At 36.8% G+C, this 24,812-nt stretch overlaps 1 protein-coding gene across 6 annotated transcripts in view; it reads left to right on the forward strand.

Annotated features, from left to right (window-relative positions):
- Window positions 1–24,812, forward strand: part of SMAD5 (SMAD family member 5) — a 49,712-nt gene that overhangs the window by 17,904 nt on the left and 6,996 nt on the right. For 5 of the 6 annotated variants that reach the window (XM_025388020.1, XM_025388021.1, XM_025388019.1 and 2 more), the window contains 5 exons: window positions 2,021–2,592; window positions 9,289–9,540; window positions 11,721–11,840; window positions 21,234–21,455; window positions 23,181–23,437. In XM_025388020.1, the coding sequence (XP_025243805.1) occupies window positions 2,190–2,592; window positions 9,289–9,540; window positions 11,721–11,840; window positions 21,234–21,455; window positions 23,181–23,437 (1,254 nt within the window). In that variant the 5' untranslated portion in view covers window positions 2,021–2,189. Of the gene's footprint in view, window positions 1–1,094; window positions 1,179–2,020; window positions 2,593–9,288; window positions 9,541–11,720; window positions 11,841–21,233; window positions 21,456–23,180; window positions 23,438–24,812 lie in introns of all 6 variants that reach the window. The other variant, XM_025388024.1, reaches the window with a different exon arrangement.

The following is a 24,812-nucleotide window of genomic DNA, read 5'->3' on the forward strand; positions in this document are numbered from 1 at the left end:
TTCTGAATTCTGGTCTTGAAGCTGCTTTCTTTTTTTTCTCCCTCTTCCTTAACTGTCTCTCTGTTGCTCATACACATACTCTGTCACACATATGTACACCACCCTATCTAGCCCCCCATTGTATTCTAGTGTTCATGAATAAGGTATCAGTCAGCCAGCCCTGTCTCTTATCTAGCCTAGGAAATGCTCTGTTTGTGTCTGCCTATATATATATATATGTATATATATATTTTTTTGTGTGCCTTTGCCTTTGACATTTCCCATCTCATCTCAGGCAACCAAACCATGGTTTTACTTCCTGACCCACATGGATTTTACCATACATCCTTGATGTAGAGGCAACTGAGGTCAGCTCCTCTTACAGTTCGTTTGGTATATAACACTGTATACTCTGTGACCTGTTAGTGACAATTATGCTTTCATTCTCTTTGTTATTATTTCTCTAGTTTAATGTGGCCAGTTTTGTTTGCCTAGCAAAAATCATCCTATATAGGGCTGGGCAAGGCAAGGCACAAGGCATATCCATACATAAGGAGGATATCTTTACTTCCCTGTACCCTTCCCCACCATGGTTCCAGCATAGCAGACTGGATAGCTGCCAGTAGTTGATCAGCATCCAGAACTGTATCTGGTACTTTAGTAGGCTCTCAGTAAGTATATTTTGAATGAATCTATCGACTGTTGAGATTAAACCCTGTTTGGCATAACTTTTTTTAAAAAGCCCCATCATGGCTATTCACAATACATGGGACGTAACAAAGAATCAATAATTATTTGTTGAGTGTATGTCAGTTTTAATTTACTCTGTGTGTTTACATTATCTTTATTTACTTTATGTTATTGTCTGGGCTTTAACTGAGCACATATATTCTTTGCTGGGAAGACACAACCCAGTCCAGAATAATATTGTTGCTAGAATTTTTCAAAGACAGATCTATAGCATTTGGCAATTTTAGGCACAAGAAAGGAAGCATCTTTTGTTACACCGTTTTTCCAAACATTATTCTTGTTACTTCAGTAGGTATTTATTGTCTGTGGTTGGCTGTGTAGTGATCTGCAGGAGATCTTACACATTCTTTTTATTCTTTATTTAGAGATGGGGTCTCACTATGTTGCTCAGACTGGACGTGATAGAATTCCTGGGCTCAAGTGATTCTCCCGAGTAACTGGGATTATAGGTGTGCGCCACTGAGCCTGGTTTTTACCAGCTCTTATCAGTGGAGTACCTGTCACTTCCTCCTGTCATCATCAGGAACTTCTTAATGGTGCAGAATAGTGGTTTACCTGGAGCAGGCTCATTAACCAATATGCTTTAAGTATCACTTAAAATAAGCCAATAGGAATTATAAAATTAGAAACTGACTCTTTTAAAATGAATTTATTCTCTTTAAATTTACTCAACATACTTAGTTTTAAAAATAGATACTTGCCATTTTACTAGCAGTTATTATGATTTATTTCAGGGTTTGGTACATCTTATACAACCATGAATACAATCTGCATCTAATAATGTGACTTCAGTAGTATCATGGTTTTTGTCCAAACCTTCTCAGTCTGGGAAACATTTTTTAAAGAGAATAATGACCTTAGAGAAGAGCTGGATTTCTTTTAAGACTTCTGTTCAGATCAGGACATAATCACGTTCAAAACTGACATAGCATGTAACATGGATTTCAATGAATAAAAGTACTTCCGAATCAAATTTTAGAAGAGTGTTTTAGGGTTTAGTGGCCTAATCAAAGGGAGTCCAGAAGCTATTTTTGGATAATACATAGGAGGGTAGAGCAACCTGGTTTTGCTTTTGGTTATCATTTGACATTGCCAGTGTCTTACTTGTTCATATTATGGAGAAGGAATTGAGTGGTCGCAGAACTTTTGGAGAAAATTTATCAATTTTTTGTTTACTTCGTAATGCTTTTCTGTTCTTATTTAATAATAATATACCTTTCAGTTATATTAATTTAAATGTATATAAATTGAATTGCTTTAAACTAGGATCCTTTCCCCCTTTCTCTTTCAGGACTTGACCCAATGAAAGAAGCATATGGCATTTGTGAAGATAAATGTCACTCCTCCCTTTTTAATTGGAACTTCCGCTTAGGACCTGTGTATGACGTTTCACCTGTGATCTGTTCTTTCAGTAGCCAGTGACTTTGAGTTACAGGAAGGTCTCTGAAGATTTGTATCAAATGACGTCAATGGCCAGCTTGTTTTCTTTTACTAGTCCAGCAGTAAAGCGATTGTTGGGCTGGAAACAAGGTGATGAGGAGGAGAAATGGGCAGAAAAGGCAGTTGATGCTTTGGTGAAGAAGCTAAAAAAGAAAAAGGGTGCCATGGAGGAACTGGAGAAAGCCTTGAGCAGTCCAGGACAGCCGAGTAAATGTGTCACTATTCCCAGATCTTTAGATGGACGCCTGCAGGTTTCTCACAGAAAAGGCTTACCCCATGTTATATATTGTCGTGTTTGGCGCTGGCCGGATTTGCAGAGTCATCATGAGCTAAAGCCATTGGATATTTGTGAATTTCCTTTTGGATCTAAGCAAAAAGAAGTTTGTATCAACCCATACCACTATAAGAGAGTGGAGAGTCCAGGTAGGTCTTACTCCTGAGAAGAATTTAGAAAAACAAAAACAAAAAACCTCTCTTCCTGATAATGCATGTAACTAGATTTAGTAATGAAAATGTTATATTAGCTTTGTGTTTCCATCTTAAATATTCTAATCTTGGAAGGACTATTGGATTTTGAGTTTAGCTGTTTATATGCAGGTGATGCAATTCATTATTCACTGTAAGCACCCATATATCTACTCTGCCTTTTCCTGTGGATGACCTGTCTCAGTTTTATTTAAAGTCTAAGCTCCAAGTGTGTACTATATCCCATTCCTTTTTGTCAAATAAAGAACTTTGTTCCTACAGTTATCATCCTTCTCTCCAGCATTATTTTCCCTTTCTACCACAGTATTTCTGATAGCATACAGGCATGCCATGATACTACCCATCCTAAAATAAAACTTAAAAAAAATTCTGCTTTTCACCCCATTCACATAACCCAACCCCAATCACTGCACTGTTTCCACTGGTCCTTTTAGAGGATTCTCCGTTTATATTATCTTAATGTTTCATTTTTTTTCTTGTGACCTCTCTAGTTAGTCTTTCTTTCCTACCATTTAACTTGTCAAGATCACTAGTGACTGCCTTTTTATAGGTCAAGGGGTCATTTTTCAGTCTTACCTTACTGTCCGTTCAACTGCATTTGATACAGTTGATCTCCTTCAATCCTACTCAAAACTTTTTCTCTGTTTGGCCCCTAAGACAGTATGCTACCCTGGTCTTCCTACCTCACTGACTGTTCTTGTCCCTCTTTGCTGGCGTATTCTGCTGTTTTCACAGGAGTCAGTCCATGGACCCTTTCTCCATTTGTATTCTTTCTTTATGTGCTTTCATGCTGTCACATGTCTTAAGATTGTCTATAAGCTGATGCTCACATTTTGAAGTCAAGTCAACTTCTCCCTTGAGTTTTAGACTGGTGTATCCAGTAGCCTACTTGACACTTCCACTTGAATATTTATTAAACATATCAAATGTAATATGTCTAAGCGAAACTTCATTTTTTTCCTCTGGTTTTCCCTGTTGAAGTGAATGGCAACAGCATTCATGTAATTGCTAATGCCCTAAACCACAAGTTCATCTTTTATTTTTCCTACTTAAGTCCTGTATTTAAAATATGAACAAATGCTGTTTGCTGCACCTTCAAAATATATCTTGATAGTGTCACCTCTCATCATTTCTGACGCCACTACTTTAGTACAGTACATCATCATCATCACTTACCTTAAGTAGTGTCCTAATTGGTCTTTCTGTGTCTATTCTTCCCCTTAACCCATTGTGTTTTCTACGCAACAGCCAGAATGATTTTTTAAAAACATACTAAATCATGTCAGTTCCTACTGAAAACACTTTCAAGGCTGTCACACTTAAGAGATTTCTGTAAGACTCTGTATGACCTATCCTCAGAGTTCTGTGTTTGTTGGACTTGCCATACTCCTGTTTCCAGGCTTTAACTCTTGCTGTTTACTTATTCTCCCCCAGGATCTTTCCATGGCACATTTTCTCATTCCATTCAGTCCTTGCTTAAATATCCCCATCACTAATTGACTCTGTATTAGTTATTTATTTTGTTTATTGACTGACATGAGCAGAGTCTTCCCCTATTTCATTCATTACTCTATCCTTAGTGCTTAGAATAGTATATTGTTATCTGGCACTTGGTAGGTGATGCTCAGTAAATATTTTTTTGTAATGAATGGTATAAGCTGAGCTACTAGCTGAGTGCATTAGTCATTTATTGCTGCATGACAAATTGCCACAAACTTAGTGGCTTAGCACAATGCATGTTTATTACTTCACAGTTTCTTTGGGTGAGGAGTCCAGTCACACTTAGCTGGGTCCTTTGCAAGGCACTGTAATCAAGGTGTTGGTTAGGGCCGAGGTCTTATCAGAAGCTCAGGTAGGGAAGGATCTGCTTCCAAGCCCATGTGATTATTGACAGATTCAGTTGCTTTCACATAGCCTTCTTTATAGCTAGTTCACTTTCATGACAGCTTCTTCAAAGCCAGTAAGAAAGAGAGGGTCTTCTGGCAAGAAGGGCGTTATATTCTTATGGAATGTAATCATACACACCCTGCCACCTTTGCCGTATTCTGTTGGTTAGAAGGAAGTGATAGGTCATACTCATACTCAAGCAGGGAGAATTACCCAATGGTTTGAATACCTGGAGGTGGGAATCATAGTGGTCACCTTAGAGTCTATCCGGGTTTCACATGGAGGTAATATAAACCCAGTGTGGTAAAAAGACTGAAAATAACATTGGATGTGGAGACTAATAGAAAGGATAGCAGATAGCAGTGATTATGCTATCTGGGAAAGTTCAACTTAAGAGCTTTAGAGTGACTTTAGACAGTTGGTATGATGTGATTCTCAGTTTCTTACTGAGTCCAAGGAGAGCTGATAACCTGAAGGAATTGATGAAGAAAGGAAGATACGAGGATTTAGTAGAGAAGTATAGGCTGAAAAACTCCCAAGCTTGCTGTTTGCTAGGAGTAAGTCTAGGAATTTTATGTATTCCCCTATAGCCAAAGTGTAACTAATAATCAACCAGCCAATGAAAGTGTCTTATTTTTTGTATACATTTTTCTCAGCTATGATGCATTCTATAGAAAAGACTGGGGCATAGCTCTGATGCTTTTAAATGACTGAAAATTTCATGTTTTAGTAGTTCAACTATTGGAAAGAGACTATAGAGACCTCATGTTTTGCTCTGAGTCCAAACATCTTGGGGGAAGGGACAGATTACCCAGCTGGATTAGCTTGCTGACCCCCCATGATTAAGCAGCTATGACACAGAATGGATCACTTCATATTACCAGTATAATAAAGTAGTAGAAGGTGGTGGTAGTGGTAGTAGTAACAGTGATAGCAATTAATATTTATTGAGCACTGATGGAATAGTGATTCCTTCATGGGGTTAGAAAAGGGTACTGACATTTTACACCCCTTTCCGTTTACTTATAGGTTTATAGATAAGGAAATGAAGACTTAAAAGGGAAGTAACTTAGGCACACTCACACAGTTAGAATATAGTGGAGTAAGTTTGCAAAAAGATAAAAAGATGGAGGATAGTTGGAAAGAGATAATGAACATAAGAAAAAGAGAGGGCCAACCTAGGTGGCCCTAGGTGTTTAGTTGAATACAGTGCTCCCTAAGCTTTTTGGCGCCAGGGTCCAGTTTCTTGGAAGACAGTCTTTTCATTGAACAGGTTGGGGGATGGTTTTGGGATGATTCAAGCACATTATATTTATTGTGCACTTTATTTCTATTATTATTACATTGTAATATATAATGAAATAATTATACAGTTCACCATAATGTCAAATTAGTGGGAGCCCTGAGCTTGTTTACCTGCAGCTAGGTTGTCTCATCCAGGGGTGATGGGAGACAGTGACAGATCATCAGGCTTGAGATTCTCATAAGGAGCACACAACCTAGATCCCTCACATGTGCAGTTGGCGATAGGATTTGCTTTCCTATGAGAATATCATGCTGCCACTGATCTGACAGGAGGTGGAGTTCAGGTGGTAATGAGAGCAATGGGGAGTGGCTGGAAATACAGATGAAGCTTCGCTCACTGTCACCATCACCTCCTGCTGTATGGCCTGGTTCGTAAGAGGTCATGAACTAGGGGGGTGTTTAGGGACCCCTGATGTAATAGACAGTATTGTCTAGTGATTAGGACTGTGGGTTCTGGAGCCAGGCTTTCTGGATTTGAATCCTGGTTTTACCAAATACTACCTCAGGCCTTAACCTTTCTGAGATTTAGTTTACTCATTGTAAAATGGGAATAATACTACCTACATAATTGGTTGTTATGAGGATTAGATGAGTTGGTACATTAGAAAGTACTTGTTAAAACATTAAGTGGCCCAGAATCAGTTTCAAATTAAATATCAATTCTAATAGAATAATATATTCTGGAAATAGAGCATTGAGGAAGATGGCAGAGAGAAAATTTTCCAAGAAATAATATCAAACAATTCCCCAAACTGAAAATTGAAAGGACTCAGTGACCAAATAATCAGAACAAAGGATAAAAGAAGCCCCACATGAAATTTTAGTGTATCATAGATTAAAAAAAAAAAAAATTCTGTAAACTTCCAGAAAGCAAAGACAGGAAACATAAAGGACTAGAAATCAGAATATTGGATTTCTCAGTGCAGTTCTGGATTCTAGAAGAAAGTAAAGTAGTGCCCTCAAAATTCAGAAGGAAATGTTATCTGCCTGCAGACAAGCAAAAAAAATAAGATTTTTGTACATGCAGGAAGTCAAGAAAATTTAACTTTTTACTTTCTCTTGGGATACTAATAGAGGATGAAGTCCAGGAAATGTGATCGAGCAGTAGAGAAGGGAAGTCCAAGGATTTCAGACTTGTAGGAGACTTGAGCAGTAACCAATGTAGGTTGGAACAAAAAGATGGAAGATCCCGGTCTGGCGCAGTGGCTCACGCCTGTAATCCCAGCACTTTGGGAGGCCGAGGTGGGCGGATCACTAGGTCAGGAGATCGAGACCATCCCGGCTAATATGGTGAAACCCCATCTCTACTAAAAATACAAAAAATTAGCCGGGCGTGTTGGCAGGCGCCTGTAGTCCCAGCTACTTGGGAGGCTGAGGTAGAAGAATGACGTGAACCCGGGAGGCGGAGCTTGCAGTGAGCGGAGATCGCGCCAATGCACTCCAGCCTGGGCGACAGAGCGAGACTCCGTCTCAAAAAAAAAAAAAAAAGAGGGAAGATCCAAGGGAAAACATGGAGTGAATATAAATTATTTGATGATTTGTTATATCCAAGAAATAGTGATGATAGGCATTTAACAGATTTGTTGGAATTCTGGAAATATTAGTGGAATGTACTTAAATGAAGAAACAAGGCAATGGTTAACGTTAGTGAAAACACCGTTCAAGAAAAAGTAGACTCATAGTACACTTGGTTCAGCAATGGATTACATATATATGAATACTGGCTATTGATTTAAGCAAAATGTTATATTTAACTCTATTTTGGAGATGGGAGTGGGATAGAATAATATAAGAAAGCTGCCTTATTTGCCCTAAGAGCAAGTCTACAAATAATATCTTGACTAATAGTAGCAATATAAGCATATTATTTAGCAGTACACAAAGTAAATGTTGTAAGAGATGGCTAAGAGTTTAAATTTGTTTTCTATAGAAACACTATACGGGAGGGGGCTAGGAATTGCAGTTTTTGTTGTAATCTCTAATAGCATGTCTTTTTTTAAACTGTCCACATATTAACATTATCTTGGATGAATATAAAATAATTTTTTAAAATCATGTGCATAGATAATGTACAAGTAAAAGAGAAACCAGTAATTTTAGCATGCCTCTTAAAAAAAAAAAAAAAAAAAGAAGCAAAGAAATTCATACTGAACTGAATTCCTGAGTAGTTATCTCACTAAGTCTCTCAGATTGCTAGCCTGCTATATGTAGAAATTCTTGCTGCCTAATGCCCTCCTCTCCAGTGGCAGCTGCCTCGTTGTGTAAGGGGAATAGCAGTTGTTAACACACAGTAGAACAAAACAATTGTAGTCAGATGTTAACCACATATTTAGTATACTAATGTGGTAGAATGAAATGAAACAATAGACAAAAATAGCACGAATACTGACTTAACAGAAACACTGAATCGTTGGGTACATCCCTACTTCAGGGAGGTGAAGTATGACTTAGGTAGCTTAAAAACAAACTCATTTTGTTGATGCTGAATGATAACGGAATCAAGTTGAGATTTTTCTAAGTGAAATTACATTGATAGATACAGGACAGTTGTTAATGAGATGAATTGTAAATGTTTGAAGAATCAGGTTTGTTTCAGTTTCCTGTAGGGAAAGGTAATCAGATATTTGAATGTGATTGGTCACTTGGGTCTTTAGAGAAAGTGAATATTTGAATAAAGTTTATCTCTTAAAAATGTATCTGTTAAAAATGTTTAGACTTTGTTGTGTATATTTTCATTATGATCATATTTAGAAGACTGATTTTGATTGGAAGTCTTTTACCTAGAGCATATTACCATTTTCAGTATGGAAAACCATGCTGAGCAACGTAAAACATGAGATCTTTCCAACTAAGAAAGATCAAAGTGTTCATAATTGGAAATGTGGACGTTTTTAGGGCATTCACATAACAGGTTCCAGCTTCACTCTGTAGTCTTAACTCCTTGTTCAGTACGTAGGCCAGCTGATTTTCTCATCTCCTCTGCCACCTTGCTTTTCTACCTCTTCCCAGCCCCAGCACTCCCCTGTGAAATCCTCCTGTATCTTTAAGGTTCAGTCAGGTATGTTTTTTTCTTACAGTATTTTGTTTGATTCTCTGCTAGCTGGGAACACTCACCTCTGTTTAACACCCATTGTGCTAAATTCTCTGTTTTATGGTTGTTTTTTAATATCCTTTATCTCATAGGACAGGAGTATGGTATCTTTCTTTGGATTTTCTGTCTTCCAGGGTACCTTATGCAGGCTAAATGCTTACAGAGTTTTGGATTCGGTTATTATCTAAATAGAGATTCAGGGCTCTATGAAACAACCCTTTCTAAAATTAAATTGTTTTAATAGGTTTACAGTTTTAGCTTTACATGAATCCTTTCTACCAACCCATTAGTGTGGATGGGGCATATGTTTAGTCATTCCTGACAAATGACTTTTGATTTTTGTTTTTCAGTCTTACCTCCAGTATTAGTGCCTCGTCATAATGAATTCAATCCACAACACAGCCTTCTGGTTCAGTTTAGGAACCTGAGCCACAATGAACCACACATGCCACAAAATGCCACGTTTCCAGATTCTTTCCACCAGCCCAACAACACTCCTTTTCCCTTATCTCCAAACAGCCCTTATCCCCCTTCTCCTGCTAGCAGCACATATCCCAACTCCCCAGCAAGTTCTGGACCAGGAAGTCCATTTCAGCTCCCAGGTAAGACTTTATTTTATTGATACCAAAAAAAAAAAAAAAAAATCCTAACAATCACAGTTATTCCTACTGTGGGCCCTCTGGGTGAACTGTTACATGCCAAGGTATAGCTGTTTCTGACTCTTTATTTTTTAGGTAATTGTTTGATTTCCAGAAGAGTTTAGGTTTTATTTCGCCAAGTACCATATGTTTAAAAAATGGAAGTAGCCCTATTTGACTTAAATATTTTCTTATATTTTATGACACTCAGTACCATTTATTGTCTTTTATATAACTGATACTGTGATGAAAACTATGGCATTAAATTTAATCTTCAGAATGACTGTGTGAGATAGATATTCCTATTTTACAGATGGAAAAAGAAATTCTAAAGTAAATTTTAAACTTTTAAGTACCTTACCTACGGTAGAGCTAAGAACTAGAGGTTCAGACCCAGGTTTGTCTAACTCTTAAAGTCTATGTTCTTTCAACTTTACTGTGTGGCTTTTCAAATTATTTAAGACTTTAGAAGTTTAAAATGAATCCTTGTTATCTTTAGTTAGATAACTGATGAACTGATTTCACTGGAGAAAGATAAGTAGATTTTGTGAAGTTCCTAAATTTTGTTAATGGCATGTCATATATGGACATATCATTATGTCACTGTCAAATATTTGAACACCTACTGCTGATTTGTAATAGCTGCATATGTAACTACAGTAAGTCCTCACTTAATGTCATTGGTAACTTCTTGAAAACTGACTTTAACTGAAACAGCATATTACAAAGCCAGTTTTATCATAGGCTAGTTGATATAAACAAGTGTTAAGTTCTTGTGGTATATTTCTGGTCACAAAAATATCACTAAATTTATAAATAAAGACCCAAAATTCTTCTAATATTAAACATTGAAATAAATGTGAGCTGGGCATATATTTAAAAAAGATCAATAAAAACAACTAAGACAGTTATTTACTTAATTATTCTAATTCACGGTCATAGGTAGCCAAAGCGCATTCCAGCAACTCAGAGCACAAGGTGGAGACCCGTCCTGAAAGGGACATGATTAAATCACAGAGTGCACTCACACACCCCTGCACTCACACTGGGACCGTTTAGACATGCATGCCAGTTCATCTAATGTGCATGTGTTTGGGATGTGAGAGGAAACTAGGGTAACCAGAGAAAACTCAAAACAAACGTGGGGAGAATGTTCAGACTCACACAGACAGTGTCCCTGGCTGGGAATGGATTTTTTTTCTTATCAATGTCATAACAAAATGCAGCTGAACAAAACAATATTGAACAAAACATTATTCGAAGACCTACAGTATATCCTTTGTGATTTCTCTACTGCAGCAAAATATCAGTTGGTAATACAGTTTTTTCTTTTGAAGAGAAGTTAAGTGCCAGCTCTTTAACTTGCTATTAGGAATTTGCTCAAAAACAAATTTTCATAGTTTATCTTAGATTCAGTGCTGATTGTAGTTCTGTGTCAAAATACATCCTGTACAAAACATTGGGATAAAAGACAAATTCGGTTCTTATTTATAGTTACTGAGACAAAAAAGTATAGCTGTAGCTTTTGCGAAAATTTTCAACTATGAGTGTTGAAACTCAAAAGATTTTCTGGTTAACATTTATTTTCCTAAGGGAATTACCTAACCATTTAATAGGATGCAACAGCCATGTTTGGATGTTGCACAAGCATTAGACAATTGCTGTTAGTATTGATGGCAAATTTTGAAGGGACATAGTTTTACTTTCCAGTTTTAAATGACAATATACAGTATGTGCTGATCTTAATAATTTAAAGGTGTCTCTATAGTATATGTATATATACCCAAATGAGGATTATCTGTCCTTCAGATTGATTTGTAATAGCTGCAGTTTCTCTGAACACATAAAAATAAAGGCAAAATTCTTGACCTTGAATTCTGTTTTACTGAATTTTAGGACTGATCCTTGTATCCTGGATTACCAGGGATCTGGGCTAAATAAACGGGGACTTGTAGTAGGTTTTCAATTGCTATTAGGTGTGCTGTCTGTTCTCCTTTTCCCTTGCCCTAGGATAGTATCCATCATTTTTGTGTGTGTGATGTTCAGTAATGAAGCTTGCTGGTAATCTTAAGAATTTTCTAAAGCTTTTAGAGTAATAATTTTGAGCAGAATGAAGATTTTAACTATTATTTTTTTCCTCTTAGCTGATACACCTCCTCCTGCCTATATGCCACCTGATGATCAGATGGGTCAAGATAATTCCCAGCCTATGGATACAAGCAATAATATGATTCCTCAGATTATGCCCAGTATATCCAGCAGAGGTAAGAGAAGTACTCACTTCATTTATTTTGTGGTAGTAGTTGTTTTTAACTTATTGGCTACTTTTTTAAAAACAGCTTTATTGAGGTATAATTTATGTGCTTTAAAATTTTTCTGTTTTAAGTGTATGATTCAAAGATTTTAGTAAATACACAAAGCTTTGCACCACAGTCTAGGTTTAGAACATTTCCATAACTCTTTAAAAAGGTTTCTCTGTGTATTTGCAGTCTATCCTCCTATCCTCAGCTCCACATATCCTCTAATCTGTTTTCTGTACCTGTAGATTTTATCTTTTCTGAACATTTTATATAATTGGAATCATGTAATAATGTAGTCTTCTTTCACTTAGCATGTTTTCAAGGTTCATTCATGTTGTGGCATGTATCAATAGTTCCTTTTTATTGCTGAACCGTACTCCTTTATATGTATATATCCCATTTATTCACCAGTCAGTGGGCATTTGAATTGTTTCCATATTTTGATTATTATAAACATTTGCGGCCAGGCACAGTGGCTCACACCTGTAATCCTAGCACTTTGGGAGGCCGAGGTGGGTGGATCACTTGAGGTCCGGAGTTCAAAACCAGCCTGGCCAATATGGTGAAACCCTGTCTCTACTAAAAATACAATAAAAATAAAAAATTAGCTGGGCTTGGTGGCAGATGCCTGTAATCCCAGCTATTCGGGAGGCTGAGACAGGAGGATCACTTGAACCCAGGAGACTGAGGTTGCAGTGAGCTGAGATAATGCCACTGCACTCCAGTCTGAGCAACAGAGCGAGGCTCCATCTCAAAAAAACAAACAAAATCGCATGTAAGTCTTTTTGTGGACATTGTTTTATTTCTTTGGATAGATATCTAGGAGTGCAATTGCTGAATAACATGGTAAGTTTAACTACTTAAGAAAACTATAAAACTTCTCTGAAGTGGCAGTACCATTTTATATTCTCACCAGCAAAGTATGAGGGTTCTATTTTCTCTACATCCTCCTAACACCTGTTATTGTCTGGCTTTTTAATTATAGCCATTCTAGTGGGTGTCAAGTGCTTATTGTGGTTTTAATTTGCATTTCTCTAATGAGTAATGATGAGCATTTTTTAAATGTACTTGTTGGCCATTTATGTATCTTCTTTGATGTGTCTATTTTAAATCTTTTGCCCATTGGGTTGTCTTATTGAGTTGTAAGAATTTTTTATATATTCTGGATATGAATCCTTTATCAGATATATGATTTGCAAATATTTTCTCTCAGTCTGTGGATTTCTTTTCATTTTCTTAATGATGTCTTTTTGAGGTGTAATAGCTTTAAATTTTGATGAATTCCATTTTGTCAGTTTTTTCATTTCTAGATTATGCTTTTGGTGTTGGATTCAAGAAATTTTTGTTTGTCCTAAGGTCATGAAAATATTATTTTATGTTTTATTTTAGAAGTTCTATAGTTTTAGCTCTTACATTAGGTCAGTGGTTCCTTTTGAGTTAAGTTTGTGTGTGGTATATGGTAAATGTCTACATTAAGTTTTTTGCATATAGAAATCCAGTTGGCTTTACCATTTGTTGAAAAGAGTATCATTTCTTTGTTGAATTAACATCTTTGTCAGAAATCAATTGACTGTAAATGCCAGGGTTTATTTCAGGACTCTGTTTACTTATATATCTATACCTCATAGTCTTGATTACTAAAGCTTTCCTATAAAGGTTTTTCTCCCTAGTTTTTGTTGTTTTGTTTTGTTTTTAATTTTTAAATTATTTATTTATTTTAGAGGCAGAGTCTTGCTCTGTCATGTCCAGACTGGGGTGCAGTGGCGTGATCATAGCTCACTGCAGCCTCAAACTCCAGGGCTCAAGTGCTCCTCTGCCTTAGCATCCTGAGTAGCTGGGACTACAGGCATGCATCACCATGCTTAGCCAATTTTTTTGTTGTTGAGATGGAGTCTTATTGTGTTTTTTTTTTTTTTTTTTAATTATGGCAAACTATACATAACATAGAGTTTGCCATCTTAACTGTTTTTAAGTGTACAGTTCAGTGGCATTAAATCCACTTATAATGTTGTGTGACCATCACCACTATCCATTTCTTTTTTTTTTTTTTTTTGAGACGGAGTCTCGCTCTGTCGCCCAGGCTGGAGTGCAGTGGCCGAATTTCAGCTCACTGCAAGCTCCGCCTCCCGGGTTCACGCCATTCTCCTGCCTCAGCCTCCCGAGTAGCTAGGACTACAGGCGCCCACCACCTCGCCCAGCTAGTTTTTTGTATTTTTAAGTAGAGACGGGGTTTCACCGTTTTAGCCAGGATGGTCTTGATCTCCTGACCTCGTGATCCGCCCATCTCGGCCTCCCAAAGTGCTGGGATTACAGGCTTGAGCCACCGCGCCCGGCCCCACCACTATCCATTTCTATAGCTCTTTTCACCTTGTAAAATTGAAACTATACCCATTAAATAAAAATTTCCTATTCTCCCTTTCCACCAGCCCTTGGCAACCACCAGTCTACTTTCTAATCCCTATGATTTTAACCACCCTTAAGTAAGTACTTCATTTGAATGGAATCATACAATATTTGTTTATTTTTTGTGACTGACTTATTTTTCCTCAGGGCTCATCCATGTTGTAGCAATGTCAGAATTTCATCTCTTTTTAAGGCTGAGTAATATTCCATTGTATGTATATGCCAAATTTTGTTTATTCATCCATTGATAGACACTTGGATTGCTTTCACTTTTTGGCTATTGTGAATAATACTACTGTGGACATGTGCATACACATTATCTCTTTGATATCCTGCTTTCATTTCTTTTGAGTACATACCAGAAGTGCAATTACTGGATTACATGGTAATTATATTTATAATTTTTTGAGGAACAGCCATACTGTTTTCCACAGTGGATGTACCATTTTATATTCTCAGCAACAGTGCACACAGGTTCCATATTCTTCACATCGTCACCAGCACTAGTTTTCTATTTTGTAGACATTGACCATTTTAATGCATATGAAGAGATATCTCATTGTGGGTTGTGGGTTGTTCTGTATTTTTTTGTTTTTTTGGGTTTTTTTGATAATTGACAAATGAAAAATTTTATATCTTTATGGTGTCATTGTGGCTTTAATGCCACTTTGAGACCTAAACCTCCTTAGTTTGTCACAAGTTTAGAAATATGTACTGCTATTTTATACGTTTCTTAAAACAATGTGTTTTTATGCGTTTTCTATGTTTGTGATAATACTGAATGTGTGTTGTACTGAGTGCTCTGTATTTCTAGGAGCAGTTAAATTTCCAGACCCCTTATAGTTTTGTTAATGTTTATATAATGTCTAGAATTTATCAAGAAATCTCATTATGTTAATTTGCCTATAATTCATAAAAATCTACCTTCATTTATGATAAAATAGAACATGAATTTCTGGATTTGAATTCCTGTTTCTCTACTTATTTGCTTTGCAATATAGGTAGTTTTTAAGTCTCTAAGCCTGAGGTTCCTCATTTATAAAATAAATAGGTATGATACACTGGAATTATTAATATGTTGATTAAATGAGACAATACATGTAATGATCTTGGCACACAACATTAGGCCATACACAATAAATAGTATGATTATTCTCCTTTTGAAAATATGGACTGTATTTACTCCACTTTATTCTCCTTTTGAAAATATGGACTGTATTTACTCCACTTAACTTTTTCCTTTTCTTTTCTCCTGATTTTCCAGAGATCATAGTGCCATTTGATAGTGTTGTATGTTTAGATGTCCATTGGAATATAATTTGTGTCAGCCAAACAACTGAGCCCTTAATTGGAACTTGATACTCACATTTTCTCACTCTTGTAGATATCTTTTTTCACTAGAATTTCTTCTCATTTCAGTCAGATTATGTGCATTTTCTCCTTTTGACAAGTGAAAAAAAGAAAATCAAAGTTAAACGGCAATGCCTGGAACCACCTGTTAGCAACAATATGTCTTCTGCCTGAGCAGAGGCAGTGCTTTTCTGGTTCTTCTTTTCCTTTTAACCAAAATCGCCTTTTTAGTTTTGCCTAGCATTTTTTTTTTTTTTTCTGTAACCTTCTGCTCGTTCTTAGCTCTAGTCTTCCTGATGCTATTCTTATAACTTCCTGCGACTCATTTGTACCTGTCTTTGGTTATGGGCCTCTACATGTATGAACTTTAAAATCTGAGCTCTTAAGACTTCTCTCTATGGGTTTACATTGGTTTATTTTCCTCTCTTCCTTCTCATCTGCATCCTTTGCCATTGAATACTCAGAATTGATTTATTTTCTTCTCTTCTCATCTGAATTCTTTGTCATATAAAACTCAGAATTGAGTTTTAAAAGTTAAACTATTCTATTAAAAAAAAAAGTTGGCTGGGCACAGTGGCTCACTCCTGTAATCCCAGCACTTTGGGAGGCCAAGGCAAGCAGATCACCTGAGGCTCAGGAGTTCAAGACCAGCCTGGCCAACATAGTGAAATCCCATATCTACTAAAATACAAAAATTAGCCGGGCATGCTGGTGGGTGCTTGTAATCCCACCTGCTTGGGAGACTGAGGCTGGAGAATCACTTGAACCCAGGAGGTGGAGGTTGCAGTGAGATTGTGCCACTGCACTCAGTCACGGGTGACAGAGCGAAATTCCATCTCAAAAAAAAAAAGTTAACCAATTATTTTAAATTTCATACATAGACCATGTGATTACTCTTACGTTTTCCTTAGTGTTATTTTATTCCTGCCCCTTTTTTTTGAGACGGAATCTCGCTCTGCCACCGAGCATTGAATGCGGCGGCACAATCTCGGCTCACAATTCTCCTGCCTCAGCCTCCGAATAGCTGGGATTATCATATGCACGCGCCACCACACCTGGCTAATTTTTGTATTTTTAATAGAGACGGGGTTTCACCATATTGGCCAAGTTGGTCTTGAACTCCTGACCTCAGATGATCTGCCCACCTTGGCCTCCCAAAGTGCTGGGATTACAGGTATGAGCCACCGCACGCAGCCATAATCCTCCTTTTTTGAAAGAGAATTGAGGGTCCATGATTTGTTTGCTTGATTTCGGCTCCAGGAAAGGTGCTGGGATGTAGAACTTCCAAGTGTCTCTTCTATGCTTTGTGTCAATTGAGATACTGACTTTTATATTAATGAGTTTGGCCAGTATTTTATATTGTTTATAAACCTTTTTCTGTAGGCAATTCTGGCATGTAAAATTTAAACATATACCTCTGTTTACCCAAAGAAAATGTTCATTTAGTTGTCTTTCTTTCTTTCTTTCTTTCTTTCTTTCTTTCTTTCTTTCTTTCCTTCTTTCCTTCTTTCCTTCTTTCCTTCTTTCCTTCTTTCCTTCTTTCCTTCTTTCCTTCTTTCTTTCTTTCTTTCTTTCTTTCTTTCTTTCTTTCTTTCTTTTCTTTCTTAATAGACTTTATTTTTTAGTTCAGTTTTTGGTTCACAGCAAAATTAAGTGGAAGGTACAGAAAATTCTCACATACTCTCTTCTCCCACACAGGCGCAGCCTCCTCCATTATCAGCATCCCTCACCAGAGTGGTACATTTGTTATAGTCAGTGAGCTTCCATTGACATGTGATTATTATCCAGTGGGGTTCGTTCTTGGTTTTTGTACATTCTGTGGGTTTTTAACACATGTATCCACCCTTATGATATCATACAGAATCATTTTTTACCTCTTAAAAATTATCTATGCTCTGCCTGTTCACCTCTCCTTCCCCACAACCCCTTGCAACCACTGATCTTTTTACTGTCTCTATAGTTTTGCCTTTTGCAGAATGTTGTAGTTAGAATCATACAGTATGTAGCCTTTTCATACTGGCTTCTTTCACTTAGTAATATGCATTTTAGTTTCTCCATGTCTTTTTATGGCTTGATAGCTCATTTCTTTTTAGCTCCTCCATTAGGGTTCTCTAGAGGGACAGAACTAATAGGATATATGTAATATATATGAAAGGGAGTTTATTAAGGAGAGTTGACTTATATGATCACAAGGTAAAGTCCCACAATAGGCCATCTGCAAGCTGAGGAACAAGGAATCCAGGGGTGGATCAGTCTGAGCCCCAAACCTCAAAAGTAGGGAAGCCGACAGTGCAGCCTTCAGTCTGTGGCCAAAGGCCCAAGAGCCCCTGGCAAACCATTGGTATAAGTCCAAGAGTCCAGAAGCTGATGAATTCGGAGTCTGATGTTTGAGGACAAGAAGCATCCAGCACAGGAGAAAGATGAAGGCCGGAAGACTCAGCAAGTCTGGTCTTCCATCTTCTACCTGCCTGCTTTATTCTAGCCATGCTGGCAGTTGCTTAGATGGTGCCTGCTCAGATTGAGGGTGGGCCTGCCTCTCCCAGTCCGCTGACTCAAATGTTAATCTCCTTTGGCAACAGCCCCACAGACACACCCAAGAAACAATACTTTGCATCCTTCAATCCAATCAGTTTGACACTCAATACTAACCATCATAGCACCAAATACTATTTCATTGTCTTGGTTGTACCACAGTTTGTTTATCCGTTCACTTACTGAAGAACCTTTTGGTTACTTCTGAGTTTGAGCAATTATGAGTAAAGCTGGTATAAACATTCATGTGCAGATTTTTTATGTGGATGTAGTTTTCATCTCATTTGAATAACAAGAAGCACGATTGCTAGAGTTTATGGTAAGAGTATGTTTAGGTTTGTAAGAAACTGCCAAAGTGCCTTCTAAAGTGGCTGTATCATTTTGCATTCCCAACTATGAATGAGAATTCCTGATGCTCCTCATCCTTACCAACATTTGATATTGTCATTGTTTTGGATTTTGGCCATTCTAATAGGTGTGTAGTAGCATCTCGTTGTTTTAATTTGCAATTCCTTAATGACACAACATGTTGAACATGCTTACTTGACCAATCTGTAAGTCTGGTGGGTTCCCTGTTCACATCTTTTGCCATACTTTAATCAGATTGCTTTTTAGTTCTTTGTGGATTTTGAATTATAGTCCTTTATCGGATAGATCTTTTGCAGATATTTTTTTTCTTAATCTCTGACTGGTCTCCTCATTCTCTAGACAGTATCTTTCTCGAGCAAAAGTTTTAAATTTTAATGAAGGCCAGCTTATCAATTCATTCTTTCATGGATTGTACCTAAAAAAAAGGCATGATCATACCGAAAGTCATCTAGATTTTCTCCTATATTATTTTCTAGGAGTTTTATAGTTTTGCATTTTACATTTAGGTCTGTAATCCATCTTGGGTCAGTTTTGTGAAGAGTGTAAGGTATAGTCTAGGTTTACTTTTTTGATGTCCAGTTGTTTCCTGTATCATTTTTTGAAAAGATTATTTTTTTCTTCCATTGCCTTTGCTCCTTTGTTAAAGACCAGTTGACTGTATTTATTTGGGTCTGTTTCTAAACTCTGTTCTGCTCCTTTGATCTGTTTGTCCTTTTATTTCATCATGATCTTGATTACTGTATCTTTATATTAAGTCTTAAAGTCAAGTAGTGTCAGTCCTCTGACTTTGTTCTTCTCCTTTCATATCGTGTTGGCTATTTTGAGGCTTTTACCTCTGCATATAAACTAAGAATCATTTTGTCTGTATCCAAAAAATAGCTTGCAGGGATTTTGATTGGTATTATTACTCTATAGATTAAGCTGGGAAACACTGCCATCTTGACAATATTGAGTCTTATTCTTGAATGTGCAGTGTTTCCGCATTTATTTAGTTCTTCTTTGATGTCTTTTATCAGAGTTTTGTAGTCTTCCTCATAGAGCATGTTCCTACTTTTTTATATTTATGCCTAACTATTTAATTTTGGGGGATGCTAATGTAAATTATAATTATTTTTGTTATTTTAAATTTCATTTGTTTATTGTTGGTGTATAGGAGAGCAATCAACTTTTGCATATTAACCTTGTGTCCTGCAACCTTGCTATGATGCTTACTAGTTCCAGGAATTTTTTTTGTCAGTTCTTTCTTATTTTTAAGTAGACAATCATGTCTTTTGCAAACAAAGACAATTTCCTCCTTTCCTATCTGTGTACCTTTTATTTCTTTATGGCATTAGCAAGGACTTCCAGTATGATGTTGAAAAGGGGGAGAGGAGGCATCTTTGCTTTTTGATCTTAGCAGAAAACCTTCTAGTTTCCTACCATTAAGTATGACGTTAGCTGTAAATGTTCTTTATCAAGCTGAGGAAGTTTCCCTCTATTCCTAATTTGCTGAGTCTCACTTAGTTTTGTAGTTTAATTTTTTGTTTAAAATAATTTTACAGATACTGATTAGAGTTAAATCTTTCAGGTCTCTGAAAAAGAATTCTTTGTCTCAAATTTAAACCTGAATTAGTTTATGTTAGAAAAACAATTAATAATGTGTTGTTGCTGCTATGTTCTGAATTGTGTCCTCCCAAAATTCATGTATTGAACCAAGGCCTGGGCACCCCCTCACTCTACCCAGAGGGTTGGGAGGGTAGAACATCAAACCAAAGAGGTTTATTCTCCAGCCTTAAGGCCTAATGGAATTTGCTTTGCTAGGTTTTCACCTTTCTTGACCCATCATCACTCCCTTCTTTTCTGTTTTTCCATTTTGGAGTGGGAACGTCTATCCTGTACCTGTCCCACCATTATAGTATTGAAGCATGTAACTTACCTGGTTTCATAGGTTTACAGCTGGAAAGGAATTTTGCCTCAAGTCTCAGCCATATCTTATGTAGATGATATTTAGATGATACTGGGCTTACATTAGAGTTGATGCAGAAATGAGTTAAGATTTCAGGGGCTGTTGGGATAGAATATATGTGTGTATTTTGCATGTGAGAAGGATGTGAATTTTGGGTTGCTGGGGTAGAATGCTAATGGACCATGTTGAATCTCCCTAAAATTCATATGTTGAAGTCCTAACTCCCAGTGTGATGGTATTTGAAGATGGAAATAAGTAGGCTTGAGAGTGGGATTGTCATAATGAGATTAGTTCCCTTACAAGAAGAGGAAAAGAAACAGATCTTTCTCTAAGAGCATGCACTGAGGAGGGGCCATATGAGCACACAGTGAGAAAGCAGCTGTCTGCAAGCCAGGAAGCAGGTCCCCTCTAGTTACCAAATCTTCTGGCACCTTGATCTTGGACTTCCCAGAACCCAGACCTGTGAGAAATAAATTTGTTGTTTAAGCCACTCAGCCTTACGGTATTTTATAGCCCGAGCAAGCTAAGACTATTGCCAATCCTGGTATTTCTATAATTTTTTAAATCGTCATATTCAAGCCGATTTCTAGTGCCTGTTTTCGGATATAGATTCACAGCTAGGAAGGACAGTGAGACTTGTGAAATATCTGAAAATTTTCTTTTTCATGTAATACTTGGGTTGGGTTAAAAGATAAACACATGGACAATCTAAGTTTCTGATATTTATTAAACTTCTTCTCTGTCTGTTTTGTTCACAGATGTTCAGCCTGTTGCCTATGAAGAGCCTAAACATTGGTGTTCAATAGTCTACTATGAATTAAACAATCGTGTTGGAGAAGCTTTTCATGCATCTTCTACTAGTGTGTTAGTAGATGGATTCACAGATCCTTCAAATAACAAAAGTAGATTCTGCTTGGGTTTGTTGTCAAATGTTAATCGTAATTCGACAATTGAAAACACTAGGCGACATATTGGAAAAGGTAATCTTGTCATTTTCCTACATTTAATCAAATTCAATCATTTGTTGTACTTGCCATGAACCATGTGTTGTGAAAGGTGCTAGAAACATACAAAGAAGTTTAACACATGGCCTCTGCGTTAAGTTGCCAATATTGAAGAATGTGTTAATCAAATAAAGACATGATCTTCCCTCATTTTTTTGTCCTGCTTAGTTTTTCTTCCCAGTGCTAAGTTTCTGAAATCATACTACCACTTTGTTTTTTGAGTGTTACCCTGACTGGAACATAAGCTGTACAGGAACTTGCCTTGTTCACAACAGTATCCCCAGTAGCTAGAAGAGTGCCTCAGTATAAATACGTGACACATATTTATGGAATATTGTGTATGAGTGCTGGTGAAGGATTAGAATTTTATAATTAAGGTATTTGTGGAGTATTTTGGGTTGAGATGACTTGTAAGGGTTACCATGATGTGGGAGAAGTGGAATTAGAAATGGGAAATCTAGTGTGAATGATGTTCCATTAGCTTCACCACCACTGCTCCCATCTTTTAAATTTAGGCAATAAGGTTTTATTAATAATTTGTCCTGCAAGATAGTTGCCACAACAAACTGGGCCCTTTTCATACTGCAATAAAATGTCAAAGTCTCATGCATCAAGTGATCAGGAAGGAAACCCATCCCAGGTAGAGTGTATTGCCTATTTCTTGAGACGTTTTGTTTTTACCCCTTGCTGCGTTTTGCTTCTTTAACTTGAGGGAATCTTGGTCCAAAATAGGAACAAAAAGTAAATAAATATAATTGTGTAGGATTTCTTATAGAAGTGATTTTTAAAAATCCTATGGCCAAAAATAAGTTGAGAAACAAAGTTCTCATTGTCTTTTGAGTTTACTGCCAACTTGCCTTAGTTTTTTTCAGTGAAGCGCCTCACTTCTAGGCATTTATTTATTTATTTTTCTTCCATCACAGTAGAAGTAATTTAAGGGAAATCTATTTTGTGAATTTTGAAATTCTAGAATCAGTTTTTTCTTTTTCCCCAGCATATAGTTCTAGGACCTTTTCTTTCATGGGTTAGTTTTGAGGTGGTGGAGGGATATATGTTGGGAAAATACTAGGTGACTAGCTTTAGTTATATAATTTGAATATTTAATGTTAAAACTATTTCCACATATTTACGTATTTTTAAAATTCTTTTTTTTTTTTGCCCTCACGTCTTGCAAAGGAATACATATATTTTTAAATATAAATTTTAAGTAAGATAAATCTGCCATTTCAAAGCTCTTCTTGTGACCTGAAATTATATATGTAACTTTGGGTTTTTTTTTAGTATTGCTGTCCTCTTTGTTAGCACAAAGAGTACAAAAGTCTGTCAAATGACTGTTTATGATAGTTGATAGCACTGAGCATTTGTTTGAAAGGACTCATCAAAAGAAGGTTTGGGTTTTTTTTTTTAGTCCTCTCTTTCTCTTATAGAGAGGATAAATAATTGTTGGAAAAGGAAAAAGAGAACAACCTAAAAATGGATAACTTAATATGCTGCCTATTTGAGGCTTCACTCTTGTAGATGCAGGCAGACGTTAACCTCTTGATTATCTTTGGCAGCAGAAGGCCATCTAGTGGTAACTTCTGTCTAAAGACTGTTGGAAGTTTGCTGTGGATTAATGGGTACTTCGTTGCTCCATACAGTCTGTTTGGTTTAATTATACTGATTCTTTAACCTGACTCTTGTGATGCTTGTCTTTTTAAGGTGTTCATCTGTACTATGTTGGTGGGGAGGTGTATGCGGAATGCCTCAGTGACAGCAGCATATTTGTACAGAGTAGGAACTGCAACTTTCATCATGGCTTTCATCCCACCACTGTCTGTAAGATTCCCAGCAGCTGCAGCCTCAAAATTTTTAACAATCAGGAGTTTGCTCAGCTTCTGGCTCAGTCTGTCAACCATGGGTTTGAGGCAGTATATGAGCTCACCAAAATGTGTACCATTCGAATGAGTTTTGTCAAGGTGAGTGAGTTGTGATCTCTAAAGTAATTTGAGTCACTATAAATATGTATATTATGACTTTAGGTTATAATTTTAAAAAATTATTTGTTAAATGAAAGTTGATAATTGCTTTTGACCTGATTTAACAGGGTTTTAAATAAAATGATTGAATTTGTCATTTTAACTACATAATCTAAGATTTCATTTTGTAATCTAGATGTTATAAAATGCATGATTGATATTGATTTTGATATTGAATAGGGGCTGAGATTAAAAGGAATTTTAGTTAAAAGACTAAATTTCTAGAAGGCATTTGTATTAGTCCATTTTCATGCTGCTAATAGACATACCCAAGACTGGGTAATTTATAAAGAAAAAGAGGTTTAATAAACTCACAGTTCCATGTGGCTGGGGAAGCCTCACAATCATGGCAGAAGGCAAAGGAGCAAAGTCATGTCTTACATGGCGGCAGGCAAGAGAGAATGAGAGCCAAGTGAAAGGGGAAACCCCTTATAAAACTATCAGATCTTATGAGACTTTATTCACCACTATGAGAGCAGTATGGGAGAAACTGCCCCCATGATTCAGTTATCTCCCCCTAGTTCCTTCTCACAACATGTGGGAATTATGGGAGCTACAATTTAAGATGAGATTTGGGTAAGGACACAGCCAAACCGTATCAGCATTTAATATTAAAATTGCTATTTGAGGCTCTTAGCTTCAACAGTTTTGATTATTACTAGATTTCATTAGGGTGACTTGGTGGAATTCTTTAGAATATTAAAATTATTTCATTTCTAGCTAAGTACTATTAGTAAAAGTAATGGCAGAAGCCACAATTACTTTTCCACCAGCCTTAATATTAAGGATTTGCAAATTTCAAAGGAACTTTTCAAGGTTATCATCTACTCTCTTGACCTAATCGTATTGACATTCCAAAGATTTGTGCTTAAAATTTGAAAAGAATTTTAGTCATGTATTTAACCAATCTGTACTATATCTACATGGTTCTTAAGAATTTAGCACAAGAAGAGTACCTGTCACATGCTTTGCATGGATTTTTTTCTTTTTGGTATTCAGCCCCAGTCCAGTGTTTTCATGATACTTTGCTGTAGGTCTATTGTATACATCAGTTTACTGGTTACCCTGAAGGCATTTCTCCCTTCTTGTACCGTAGTGTGACTTTTGCATATTTATTTTATTTTATTTATTTATTTTTTTTGAGACGGAGTCTCGCTCTGTCGCCCAGGCTGGGGTGCAGTGGCCGGATCTCAGCTCACTGCAAGCTCCGCCTCCCGGGTTCCCGCCATTCTCCTGCCTCAGCCTCCCAAGTAGCTGGGACTACAGGCGCCCGCCACCGCGCCCGGCTAGTTTTTTGTATTTTTAGTAGAGACGG

Source organism: Theropithecus gelada, chromosome 6, assembly GCF_003255815.1.
Source record: "Theropithecus gelada isolate Dixy chromosome 6, Tgel_1.0, whole genome shotgun sequence".
Lineage (NCBI taxonomy): Eukaryota > Metazoa > Chordata > Mammalia > Primates > Cercopithecidae > Theropithecus > Theropithecus gelada.